The sequence below is a fragment of the Rattus norvegicus genome, chromosome 5 (genome assembly GCF_036323735.1).
Source record: "Rattus norvegicus strain BN/NHsdMcwi chromosome 5, GRCr8, whole genome shotgun sequence".
Classification (NCBI taxonomy): domain Eukaryota; kingdom Metazoa; phylum Chordata; class Mammalia; order Rodentia; family Muridae; genus Rattus; species Rattus norvegicus.
In genome coordinates this window covers 51,993,082-52,006,529 of record NC_086023.1, presented here as the reverse complement: position 1 = coordinate 52,006,529, position 13,448 = coordinate 51,993,082, and the positions used below count along the sequence as shown (strand labels likewise).

At 45.5% G+C, this 13,448-nt stretch overlaps 2 protein-coding genes across 15 annotated transcripts in view; one reads left to right on the top strand and one right to left on the bottom strand.

The window, feature by feature from the left end:
• The window catches only part of Ankrd6 (ankyrin repeat domain 6), a 140,399-nt gene extending 133,094 nt beyond the window's left edge, over positions 1-7,305 (top strand). For 11 of the 14 annotated variants that reach the window (XM_039110550.2, XM_017593571.3, XM_039110548.2 and 8 more), the window contains 3 exons: positions 1,444-1,557; positions 2,654-2,780; positions 4,628-7,305. In XM_039110550.2, coding sequence (XP_038966478.1) covers positions 1,444-1,557; positions 2,654-2,780; positions 4,628-5,160 — 774 coding nt within the window. In that variant the 3' untranslated portion in view covers positions 5,161-7,305. Of the gene's footprint in view, positions 1-1,443; positions 1,558-2,653; positions 2,876-4,010; positions 4,214-4,627 lie in introns of all 14 variants that reach the window. The other 3 variants (XM_063288214.1, XM_063288215.1, NM_001134969.1) reach the window with 3 other exon arrangements.
• Positions 7,306-9,711: 2,406 nt separating this feature from the next.
• Lyrm2 (LYR motif containing 2) lies at positions 9,712-11,990 on the bottom strand. Its single transcript, NM_001126096.1, has 3 exons — positions 11,930-11,990; positions 11,434-11,574; positions 9,712-11,061 (listed from the first exon to the last, which is right to left on the bottom strand). The coding sequence occupies exons 1-3, from the start codon at positions 11,972-11,974 to the stop codon at positions 10,981-10,983; spliced, it is 267 nt and encodes an 88-aa protein (NP_001119568.1). The 5' UTR covers positions 11,975-11,990; the 3' UTR covers positions 9,712-10,980.
• Positions 11,991-13,448: the final 1,458 nt, after the last annotated feature.

The window sequence follows — 13,448 nt, the reverse complement described above, 5'->3', positions numbered from 1 at the left end:
GGATGGGTGGGAGAGAAGTTTGAAGGAAGAGGAGGAGACTGGAACAGAAAGGAGGAAGAGACTGGAGAGAGGAGAGGGTGAGAAGCCATGGCAGGTGACGTTAGGATTCCGCTCTGTGTGTTTACAGTTGTTATTAATGTTCCTAAGGGATGGATGGTACTGGGCTTTGTATGTTTAGGTGGGCAATTATATCTTACCAGTTGGGTCAAAGATTATTGTGTTGTGTGTTCTTTTATGTGACGGTTTGAGTGTAGTAAAAGTGTGCCGTGGCAGGAGACACTGGGTCGCCGTGGAGTTGGGATGTGTTTCCACCGAGATATCTAGCAGATACCTTGAGGCACTGCGGTGCTGAACCTAGGGAGGTAAAAGACAACCATACTTTTATTTTTTATATTTTACAACAACATAAACCTGGTCAGTGTAAGTCAGGCACCTGGGCCAAGGTGCGCTCGCCCCTCCCCCCTTCTGGTTTTATTTTGCTCGTATATACATTGGTTTGCCTAAATGTGTATCGGTGTGAGAGTGTCAGATTCCCTGGAACTGGAGTAACAGACAATTGTGAGCTGCTGGGAATTGAGCCGGGTTCTCTGGAGGAAAAGCCAGTGATCTTAACCACTTCCTCATCTCGCCAGCCCCAAATGCTGTAGCTTGGAATGAACCCCTGCACATGTGGCTGCTTTGGATGTGGACATCTCTGTAGCAGAAAAGGAGAGGGCATCCTGGGAAATAGAGAGAGTAAGCAGCTCATAGAAGAATATAGGAACCCAAGAGACACACGTACCCACTCTGAAACTGGTGCAGCCTCCCCATGAAAGTCCGTGTGTGTCACAGTGAGCCCTGTGGCTGGCTCCTTCTAACACTAGCTTTGTTCTCTTCTTTTGGACCTCGTCAGATCAATGAGGTTGGTGTAGCCTAGGAGTTAGGGCCGACAGAATCATTACAAGGCCCCAGGAAGGTCTTGACTGTGTGGCAGCACTTGTCCTTGTAAGCAGTCTTTGAAAGCTTCTATTCCCCCTCCACACATGCCTTGACTGCTTTTACCAAGGCGATAGGAAACATGCCCACGGGGTTTTAGATAGTTATTCCTAACGACAGCTTTGGCACTTATATTCTAGGGCCTGTCAGAATCCCTGCCTACATGATCTGCATATGCATATACAGAATATACAAAACAACATTTACAAAATAAAATATACAGACACTGTGCATTTTTATGAACTTGTGCTCTACTAAGCACTTAGGACTTTGGGATGAAAAAAAAGGGGCATCAGTGGCCTTAAGGAAATACATGCAGGGACTCTGAACAGCCAGAGTCTCGTGCTGCGAAACAGGACAGAAGGAAGAACTGAAGTCCATTGCCTGTTTTGTGGACTCTGCTCACGGGTGGAGACCAGAGTCCGTTCTTAGATTATTTTAGGATGTACTCTGTCTCTTGAACCCTAGATGTGCGTTTTGGACAAACTGATGGTGGAGCGGCTGTCAGCTGAGAGAACGGAATGTCTGAATCGCCTGCAGCAGCATGCAGCTGCTGAGAAGCAGGAGGGAGAGAAACGTCAGGTAAGAACCAGTGTCTGTCAGTCCTTCACTGCTGGCCTACCATGTCTGCCGAGCTGGTCCAGGTCTAGCGATGCAAACCAAGAGGCTGAGAATGCGAAGACCATAGCCTGTTGTTTCTGTAACCAGAATAAAGTTAGGAGCAAAGGGTGCGTAGTTCTATGTGAGCAACTTGCTGGGCCTGCTGGGCAGTGTGCTGGAAAGGCCATCTTTGCCAGTCGGTCATTCTTCCGTTCCCTGTGCAGGAGTCTACTGCTTTTCTAGGCCAACAAATGGGACTGGTCCCTGTGAGTTTGTGAGGGACTGAGTTTGTGAGAACAGCCAAAATCACTGGTTTGGAAAATTTGTAAGGAGTTAGGCACCTGAGTTCTGGGTGACTCAGAGCCTTAGCTTGGTGGCAGGCATGGCCTGTGGGAGAATGAATGAACCCTAACTTTTATATGTGCCAATTGTAACCTCAAGTGTCAGAGTTTAAAAGGTCATTCTCCGGGACTAGAGCATTACTTCCGTAGTTAAGAATGTGTCTGTTCTTCTAGAGGACCCGGCACCCATGCTGGGTTGCTCACAACCACCTGTCACTCTAGCTCCAGGGGTACCTACATACATGTTCACACAAATACACAGATTGTCATGGTGGGTTGGGAAGAAGATGTGCATGCCAAGGCACATGCGTGGAGCTTAGGCAACTTGTAGAAGTCAGTTCTCTCCTCCTACGTGGGTTCTGGGGATTAAACTGAGGTTTTTAGACTTGGCAGCAAACACTGTCACCACTGAGCCATCTTACCAGCCCATAAAATAAATCTTTAAATAAAATTGTTTAAAAGATTATTTGATTTGTGTGTATGGATGTTTTGTCTGCATGTGTGTCTGTGTACCATTTGGGTACCTGGTGCCCTTAGATCCTCTGCGACTGGAGTTACAGATGGAAAAATGGTTATGAACTGACATCTGGGTGCTGGGAATAGAACTCAGGTCCTCTGAAGGAGCAGTCTGCCCTTAACCACTGAGCCACACCTCCAGCCTCCCAAAAGTTTAACTCTGGTGCTTTAACTCATAACCCTCAGCACACTCAATCTCTGTGTGTTACTCGTTATTTTAGATGTCATTGGTGGATGAACTGAAATCCTGGTGTATGTTGAAGATCCAGAATCTGGAGTTGAGACTTTCGGGAGAGTCTCGGACCTTTAGAGCTAAATCCACACCATCTCCCTCCGACTCCTCTCCAGGTACCTCACACTCACACAGTCTCTCAAGATATCCACTCCTCCTCCTTCCTGACCTGAATATTGATCGTCCACACTCCGGAGCTGCAGCAAACACAGTAAGGCACGAATGTTAGGAAGCCTGAAGTAAGCAGACCACGTGAGAGTGCAGAGTAAAGCAAGGGATGTTGGCAGGTGTCCTTGTGGTTTTAGGCACCAGGACCAAAGGCAGCCTGGGGAGAAATTTGGCTTAAACATCCCAGGCCACACTCCATGACTAAGGGAAGTGAGGGCAGGAATTGAAGGTAGGAACCTGAAGGCAGGAACTGAAACAGACCTTAAAGGAAACCCTGGTCCAGTTCAGTCAGCTTGTTTTCTTCTACACTCCAGGGCCACTCGCCTACTAGTGGTAGTGCACACATCACCATTAATGAAGAAAACGCTCCCATGGACTTGCCTGTAGACCTTAGCTTCTGTCGAGGCTCGGTGGGTCCTGTGATGCGGAGTGATGAAGGCCCAGCTTTCTCCCAGGCAGGCCTTTTCCCCTGCTGCTCCTATTTCAGTGGCCTCTTGCTTTTACTTGAACCTGCAAAGCCTTTAAGCAGCCACCAGCGTCCTGACCTTGCCCTAGGTGTTAAGACATGCTTTAAATGGTGACTCTTTAGCTGCAGTCAGTAACCTTGATAATTTTTAAAACTAGCATGTGTCCATTGAACAAAGTGGTTTTGTTACATTTCCACACACCTGCATCACCTCAAATTCCACCTGGTACCCTGCTGCTTATTCCTTTCCAAACAGCAGCTCCTCTTCATCCTTAAAAGTCTAGATTCTAATTGGACATGGTGGCACACACCTTTAATCCAGCATTTGGGGAGGCAGAGGCAGATGTATCCCTGTGAGTTCAAGGCCAGCCCGCTCTATTTCAAGTTCTAAAATAGCAAGACCTTATTTAAAAAAAAAAATAATTCTAGATTCTGAATGTGAGGGAAAAACATGTATGACCTGCCTCTTTTTAGTCTAGGTTATTTCACTTACCACAGTAATCTCAGGTTTTATCCTTTTTCTTGCAAATAGTATAATTTTTCCTTTATGGTTGAATCAAACTCCATTATGTGTATACATATTTTGGTAATTAGGTCCTAATGGGGAGCTTTGATACAAGGTCAGGTGCTTAATATAGCCCTATCTGTTTACACAGCTTTAGCTCTGTGCCAGCCAAGTTTAGAAACATCTTGAGCCCACTTCTCATGCTAGGGCTAGCTCTGGAACCGGCCATGGTGATTGCAACGTGGATTGAAGAGCTGGATGAGGAGTGTGGCTTACCTTCCTCTCGACTCTGCCGTAACCTTAAAATCACTCCTAAGAAAGAGTTACCTGTGGGGTGTGATGGCACACACAACTTTGTTCTCAGCATTCAGGAGGCAAAGGCAGGGGGATCTCTTGAGTTCCACTACGTGGTAAGACCCTTTCCCAAACAAAGGGTCCAAAAACCAAATTGATACACAGGATTTATATCCCAGAAGTGAAGGGAACATCTTCCTCCTCAGAGATTAGCGCTCTTTCTGTGTTGAGATACTTTGTAAGTTTTGTCATCCTTACGCATTAGAAACAAGACCCAGAGACATCTATGGTAGTCAACACGGAAAGGTCAGAAATCTAGCCAATATGTTATTCCTATGGCTAACACAGAATCGGAGAAAGCCCTGATGAACTTAGATGGGAGACCTGGCGATAAAGTGGGAGAGAGGGAGGGAAAGCACGGAGAAGCAGGTGGGTGGGTGGGTGTCCCGGCAAAGCTGATGTTCTCAGCACCCCCAGTCCTATGGCTGAATGTGAGTGTGCTCTGATGTTTGTCTCTCCTTTGAAAACAGCTGTAGACCAACCAGTGGTAGCTGCAGGGCCGGGAGCAGCTTCCGACAGCTCCTCTCAGGTTGTGAGGCCCAAGGACAAGGCACTCAATGCCACTGCTGTCCCCAGACACCAGCAGGAGCTGCTTCCCTCTGATTGCACAGGCTCCGGGTTAAGGAAGGTCAAGGCCCCGGCTGCTTCCAGACTGGGTGATCAGCAGACTGGGTCCTGTGTCAACCGAGGCACTCAAACCAAGAAGTCTGCGAGAGGTGGGCAGACCAAGCATCGAGGCCAACAACCGACAGCCAGCAGCCCCAGTGGGCAGCAGCCATCCGCGGCAAGCAGTGACGCCCGAGATGCCTCGCAAGCCCTGGAGCTAACCCAGTATTTTTTTGAGGCTGTTTCTGCTCAGATGGAAAAGTGGTACGAACGGAAAATTGAAGAAGCACGAAGCCAGGCCAGTCAGAAAGCTCAGCAAGATGAGGCCACACTGAAGGAGCACATCAGGAGTCTAGAAGAGGAGGTTGCCAAGCTGCGCACAAAGATGCACAAGTAAAACCAGATTCTGAAGTGGACCCAGCAGGGTTTCCAGCTTGATAACAGCAAAGTAACTGTGTCCCCGGAGTTGGTTGTCATGCACAAGGTGGATTTGCCTTTAATAGAGTCACTAATTGGTTGTGGACACATACTTCGTGCTCTGAAGTTACAAGGCCTTCACTGGTTAAAATGAATCCTGGGAAGATGTCTATAAACAGCAAGACACCAAGAAGAGGAGGTGTGACCCACGTCTGTGATTCATGAAGTGTGTCAGAAGCAAAGCAGAGAACTCTGGGAACCCAGTAGCCATTCACGTCCATGCCAACACACCTGCTGTGCCTAGACGGTCCTTCTAGCAGAGCTGGGACTCAGATGCGGGAAGCCCTCTTTCTCCCATGTAACTCAAGATGCTCATCTTTTAAAGGGGTGAAACCCTTTCAGGTTGTGAGGATATACACTGTAATGACCTCAGTGTCCAGTGTGTCTTCAAGTAAGTTTAAGGATCATATAAAGGAGTAGCAATTGCTGACTGTCAAGTGAGAAGGGTTTAAACCATTGGTCAGTTACTGTGATTTTGGCCAAATAACTGAGCAGATTAATGGAAAAATATTCACCAAACAACTCCAGCCAGTTACCTTAGATTACCTTTCTAGAGTCAAGACGTTTGTTCCATGTTTTGTAAAGAAATCAGGAAATATCACGAAAGTTTAATTTTGAATTGACTTCTCACTGAAGAACATCAAGCCGTCAAAAGGCGTTGCCTGTTTACTGAGTAAGATGTACCAGACTGAGGTGGTGACTCTATCTTGGTTGGGACCTTGGATTTGCCTAATCCTTTGGTACATGGAACACGGATTATGTCTGTCTCCACATATGCATAGAAACGTATGTTTCTCTAAGCCTAAGGACCTAATAACTACTATCCATGAATTGTAACTAAAATGCTGTTCATTGAGCCAAAGAGAAGTGATCTTTGCGGAATAGTATGCATTTATGCCTTGGTCAAGCCAAGTTCTTCCTTTTGCTTATAGTGACAATCCACGGATAGACATTCGTATAAACACGACAGGGCAGATATTGGGTATGCATCATCCAGTGAGCCCAATTATTTCCTGGGACCGACCTATCCTCAGCCTCTTGGGAGGTACAGCCCTTCCCCATTCTCCTTCACCGGAGTCCTGTCCTCAGCTCACTTGCACCTGAGCCCTGCTATGACACTACCCACAACAAAATGTCACTCACTCCTGTAGGATCACTCCTTATTCATACAGCAAATTATTGGGAACTGCCTAATACTAAGTAAGAGATGAAACCCCGAGTTCAGCATGAGTTATTTTCACTATTAGAATACTCATTACCTCAAGAAACCCTTGACAAGAAGGGCAGAAATCAACTGTAACTGAACATCAAGTCTAGACCACAGAATATCTTAGTGGCAGTGCTTTGATGATATCCTCCTACCTATGAGAAGCAGGCAGCTTATCACTGTGAATGGATGTTTTTGTCAAGTCATTAAGCATAAAGACCAGGCTATTGTCTAAGGCCAGTCAGCCCCTTACCCACAGGGTTGACTTCTGAGGAAGTGGTGGTTGGCTTGTTTTTGGAAGGCTTACCGTGTACTCTAGACTGGCTTTGGTCTCATGACCTTCCTGTCGCAGCCACCTGAGTTGGGACTAAAGGAGTGAGCCCCATGGCCAATCATGTTTTGTTTGTAACACCAGTGTTAGGTTTGTGGCAATTGGTCCTCAGCATTGTACAGCACTGAGGATCAGCTGTGTCTTTCCCCTCGTGCTGTGTGCAAAAAACAAATATCCCAGCTGTACTTTTACAGATAACTGCTCATACCATACACTCTCACAATAGGTCATGTTTCAAACCGAGGCCTAAAAAGTGTCAACAGCCGTGAAGAAACATGTTATAAAACAGTAGTGTTGCATATCAATGTCCTTTTTAAAAAACAGGTAATTGTTAGCACATCCCTTAGAGTGCATACTGAGCATCTGTGCTGGGGTGAAAGTGTTAGTCTAGCATCACTTTTGATGTGGAGTCCAAAATACAGGTTTTTCATGTTTAGATTTGTGTGTGCAAGGCATGCTGTCTAATTTTTTTAGTCACCTTGAACTTGTGTCTCCTATAAGCATTAAACGTTTGAGTTCTGTCGGTATCCTACTTTTTTATAGTCATTAGTTCTGCTCACTGCACTTAGAAATTCCTGAATGAGCCCACACCCAGCCACTTTACAGGCGTAGAGCAAATGCATCCAGTTTAAAGTCAACATCAGGCGTCTTCCGTCAAAACAAAGTGGGTGCAATCTGTGTCTGTGAGAAGTCCTTTAACTTGGTGAATGCAAGCATATTAAATCCACTAGGTATAAGACAGAATATCACTTTTAAAAAAAGATACAAGGCTGGGCATGGTGACACACACCTTTAATACCAGCACAAGGGAAACAGAAGCAGGCAGTCCTGTGAGGGTTTGAGGATAGCCTAGTATAGGAAGCAAACTGAAGGACAGCCAGGGCTCAGAAAAATGCTCTCTCCCAAAAATCAATAAATAAAATAAGGTTACTTGGGGTTGGGGATTTAGCTCAGTGGTAGGGTGCTTGCCTAGGAAGCGCAAGGCCCTGGGTTCGATCCCCAGCTCCGAAAAAAAGAACCAAAAAAAAAAAAAAAAAAAAGAGCACTAACTGCTCTTTCAGAGGTCCTGAGTTCAAATCTCAGCAACTACATGGTGGCTCACAACCATCTGTAATGAGATCATATTCCCTCTTCTGGTGTGTCTGAAGATAACTACAGTGTACATACATACAGTGAATAAAAAACGTATATTCTTAACTGTTCACACTTAATGTGAATATAATTTCTTAAAATCCTGTGATTTCTGACTTGTTAGGGTGACAACTTTTGTTTTTATCTCTTTGAGCCCAATTCTACATCCTTTTCCAAGGCAGATGTGGGCTGCTTCTGTTTATAATGGCCTTTCCTGAGTCATCCTGGTCTGTTTCTCCCAAGAGTGCTACAGTAACGTTCAGGCTTGGCCTCCCTCAGTCACCAGCACCAGCACTGTTCAGGAACACACACAGCAGTGCTGTGTGTGAACCTAGACATGGCACTTGTTAACAGGGAGAGCCACGCGGGACAAACTGGTAAACTGGCTTTTGCCACTTACCTACTACGAAGCTTTTGTGTAAATTCTTTTTTCCATTTGTTAATCTGTCTTGAGTTCCATCATGTTTTTACCTTCTTTAAAAGTAGTTAGGGAGGGTGTGATGGTATATGCCTTTAATTCTGGCACTTGACAGAGGCAGGAGGATCTGAGTTCAGGGTCAGCCTGGTCTACATAGTACATTCAGGGCCAGCCAGAACTATATAGTAAACACAAAAACAAAACCAACAACAAAATCAAACCTCGGCTTGCCTTGGGCTCTGTTGGCTGTATGTGCTTTATAGAATTCTCTCCACACCACGGCTGGACCATCATCAAACCATCATTGTTCACATCTAGCAAGTGTTGTATAATCTGAGGACTTTAGACTTACTCAGGGTCTGTATTTGAATGTGCATGTCAAGTAGACCACCAAAGGGGACTATTACCATCTTCTCCACTCATGACTGTTGATAGAAAACATGGAGGCACTTGGAAGACGGAGGGTGGAGTTAGGAGACCCTGTTTCAAAATGAACCACCAAATTGTTCACAAATGCTTGTCAGCTATTTTTGCATAAGCCATGGATTTGAAAAAAAACTGACTTCTGAAAGTATTAGATCACTCCTGCAAAACTGTACATGGGACCCTAAGGCCTCAGGGTGTGGTGTTGGGCTTTGGAACACAGACCATGCACACCTTGCACCGTCTTTTCATGCATCCCAGTACAGGATACTAGTCAGGTTCCGTTTGGCTTCTCTGTGTAGATGGGACGTGGACTTCTCACAGGTAAGTTCAGATTCATCAACAAGCTTTCACTTGTCAACTTTGTGATGTATTTCTCTTTCCAGTTGTCGCAGCAGAATGCAGTGTACAAGACTCTTTCACAATGACTCAACACTCCACGAGGCTGCACTGCCCACCCCGTCTTCCCTCTTCCTCCTGGCGTCCCGATGTTCTTATCTATTTCCAACAGGGCTCCATTAAGTCTCAGTCCTTTGGCTATCAAACATGCCACACCTGAAGAGAGTCACTTCAAAACTGAAGGACAAAGCAGGTGTTTCAAGCAGGTTCTAGAGCAAGTTCTCAACTTTCCTAATGCTGTGACCCTTTAGTACAGTTTAATATTATGGTGACCAACAACCATAAAAATTTTGTTACTTCATAACTAATTTTGCTTTTATGAATCATAATGTAAATATGTGATATGCAGGATATCTGATATTCAACCCCTGTGAAAGAGTTGTTTGGCTCCAAGGGGGTCATAACCCACAGCAAGAGAACTGCTTTCCTAGAGCGTCTCCTGGAGTCAGTACACTGCCAGTCCTGTATGTGTTTTAGTAACAGCCTGAGATCTAGGCATCACAACGTACCATACTCTTACAGTCTGAAAGTGGCATGGTGAAGTCCACATATACTCTCTATCTTGTGTTTAAACTGTTTATTGAAAAAGGAGTTGCCCACAAACCACACAATAATCTCAGACAGGGATAGTTTGTTGAGTGCACACCCTAAGATTAGGGCCTTAGCCCAGAATTCAGGGCTAAGGCTACAACCCCAACATCTTTCCTGTCAGCTTATAAAAGCTAAAACCGCAAAAACTACAGTGAACTCAGACACAGGTACAGGAAGTGCTGCCCAGTGGTCAGCTCTGACTCAAGCTGTTTTAGACATTACAGCTCACGTCGATGTTTAGTTTGATGGGTCCTAAGTGAAGTGTGGAATTTCTTAAGATTAACAAACCTCATTCATATCTGGATATGTGGTCAGCATGACTCTGTTCTGGGTCAAGTTATTCTTCCGTGTCAATGACTGGCAGGCATGTTACAGCAACAAGATGAAATAGTTGGCAGGAGGGAACACACCGGCTACAGCTATGCTGGGGGAGTTGTGTGTCTGGGGGCAGGGACAGGGGGCGCAGGCCTCAACAACCTCCTTGGACTGTAAACTTACCTTCAAAGCATGAACCTGCATCAGTTAATGGGTCTGCTGCATCCAATATTCAGAGTCTGGTTATGAAGAATACTGAATTCAACTGGGTATGCTGGGCCACACCTTTAATCCTAGCACCTGGGACGCAAAGGCAGCCTGGTCTGCAAAGTGAGTTCTAGGACTACTAGGGCTACATGGAGACACCCTGTCTCAAAAAGCCGAAGAATGCTGAACTCTGTGGTGCACTTTTACATAGGTAAGGCTTCAGTTCTCTTGATTAGAGACTTGCTAAAGTATGAGGTAACTGCCTATCACACTCCCCCTTTTATTTTAATCACATTTACTCCCGTTTTGGTTTGTGTGCCACAGTGCCTTGTGTGGAGGTCGGAGGACAACTTTCTGGAGTGGTTTTCTCTTTCCACCATGTGTGTCCCAGGGATCAAACTCAGGTCGTTGGCAGCAAGAGCCTTCACACGGAGCCATCTCACCAATCCTGTCCACACTGCCTTTTCAAGAACTAATAACTAATAATCTGTTTCTCATCAAAGTGGCTGCCATTTTACCTTCCCGAGGGGCAATGTAGGCTTCCAAGCTCTCATCTTGACATTAGCTTGAGTTTTAATTATAGCCAGGGACTGTCGTGGAAATGTTAACACACCTTCATTTACATTCTCGATCAGACTGATTATAGTCTTTTTCGTGGGTGCTTTGTGACAGTGGCTCTAAGCATCTGCAAACACATGGAGGTCTGAGAATCTTCCAGTTAAGATTTGGCTAAAGCAAGTGTCCTCTCTAATTCCTTTAGCTGCATGTTGCCTTGGGTAATCATCATTCGGATTGTATCCTGTGGAGGAAACGAATATCCTAGTCATTGTTTTACCAGGTTAACCACGAAAAAGTTCTTTTACTGTACCTTCTACATTCAAGAACCAACCATGGCTGGTTACAGGCGGTAGCTGCGGGCTTACCACGCCCAAGGCACTACGATCCCTTCACCAAAAGAACCCCCAGCAAAAAAGTGCAAAGTCGGATGCAAGGCTACACAGTACAAAGCCAGATGCTGTTGCAAAACAAATGTAAAATATCCAGTAGGAACTCAGCACTGATCAAAATGAGCCACCTTAGTGGCACATTCCAAAGATGTTCGCTAAACTTGACAAGCTCAGTAACACAACGGGACAAAGGAGCCGTGGCCCCACCATGGTCTTGCTCTCACCTCCTCGGTGGCACTTTTGTTTCTTTTAAATTCTTCCCTGGCCCAATCCTGAAGGTATTTCCGGTCAGAATCACTTGGAATTTGCTTAATCGCTCGCAAAATCTTTCTGTAGAGGAGGAGAACTTGTTGCCTTCTCATGAACTGCTCGGGGAAGGAAAAATACAAATTAATACACAGCCGCTGGCTCCACCTCAGCCAAGAGAACTGTAAGCAGAAATGTCCCTTTGGTCCTCAATCTCAAACAGAACAAGACAAAACTCAAAGATCTTGCCGGCGGTTTGCGTGAGTAGGGTACACCTATCACCCCCGCCCTCGGTTCTGTGGGGAGCCAGATCACAGGGAGAGTGCTTCAAAAGACCTCAGAGAAGACATCCCTTCACGGGCGGAGCTCCCTCCGCGGCACCGCCAGCCACGGTCTAAACCGACGCGGTCAGGACTACGTAGGCCTGCTCAAGGCGGGCACCCGGGACCCGCGGGGCTGAGAGAACCGCCGTACCTGCTTCAGTGTCAGGGTCGCAGGTGGCAGGCGGGAGGCCGCCATGTTGCCTACGGAAGCCGCTGGGCACAAGGGCGGAAGTGAACCTCGAGCACCTGGACACGGAAGCGGAAGTCGGGGAAGGGCGAACCTGGTTTCTAGGAGACGGACGCCCGAGTCTCGGGTTTCCGCTGTTAGCTCTGTTTTTCCCAGAAAGCCGGGAGGAACTCGTCATCCGGAAGTTTAATCGTTTGACTGGAGGAGAGAAATTATGCGCTTTTTTTTTTTTTTTTGAGCACCTTGATGTGTATAATCGAATGACCGACATTATACTAGCAAATTCAATTTACATCCTGAAAGCTTTTCTTTTTCTCTAAACTTTATCCTACAGAAAGCAGGTCACCTCGATCGATTGATTGTTCCGGCTCCGTGCATTTTCCCTACTCATGAGGCTTCCCGCTTGTTTGATTTTTGTCCCCCACACCACATACTCAGAAATCAGGTTATTGAATCTCTGCCGGATTATTTGTCCAGCTATGCAGTACTGAGCATCTGATGGCTTCACTTGTGATCTAAGTGATCTAACCTTTCCAGCTGTGTCTACTCCCCGCTATGGTTTCATCTCTGAACTGTACCGTGAAACGGCCTCTCCCTCGCAAGTGTATCTATATGTAACTGCTCAGAACAGTTCCAGACGCATATGATTCTTAATTCTCGGTGTTTAGTTTCTCAGGCATTATGAGTGATGCTTCTCATGTGTTTTTTTCAATTTTTCTCTAATATGGGACCTTGAGGATCAAACCTGTATGAGGTTTGGGGGCAAAGCACCTTTACTGAGCCATTTCAGTGACCCTTGGATAATTTTCTCTCTCTCTCTTAAAGATTTATTTATTATATATAAGTACACCGTAGCTGTCTTCAGACACACCAGAAGAGGGCATCAGATCTCATTACAGATGGTTGTGAGCCACCATGTGGTTGCTGGGAATTGAACTCAGGACCTCTGGAAGAGCAGTCAGTGCTCTTAACCACTGAGCCATCTCTCCAGCCCCCTTGGATAATTTTCTTATTGGCTGAGCATCCTCTCCAGCCCTGGGTTACTTCTTTATACTTAGAGCTTTAACTTTACATTAACATATTTGTTTCCTTTCAGACTTTACAATTTTATCTTCTACTCACAGCTATTGTAAACTTGTTGTAAGCTTGTTGTAAACTTCTCTGATCAGTGTTACATTTACTCCACCTAAAAGTTATCTTCATATGGCACAATATGGATCTAAGCTCTTTTTCAGCCAGTAGATTAAAACTTCAAGATCATTTATTAGGTAGTTCATGACTTTCTCTGGTCATTTCTTTTGGATCTGAGTAATCTGATCAGTCTTATTTTATCTTGGATAAGCATCGAGTTATAAATTTCGCCTTTTTGTTGTTTTTCTGGCAGATCCAGTAGTTTCTCGTTAGGATATATTTTATTACTATTTTCTGTGACTCTTGGAAAAGCACTGAGCTGTTTCCACATCACCTGGGGATATTTATAAGA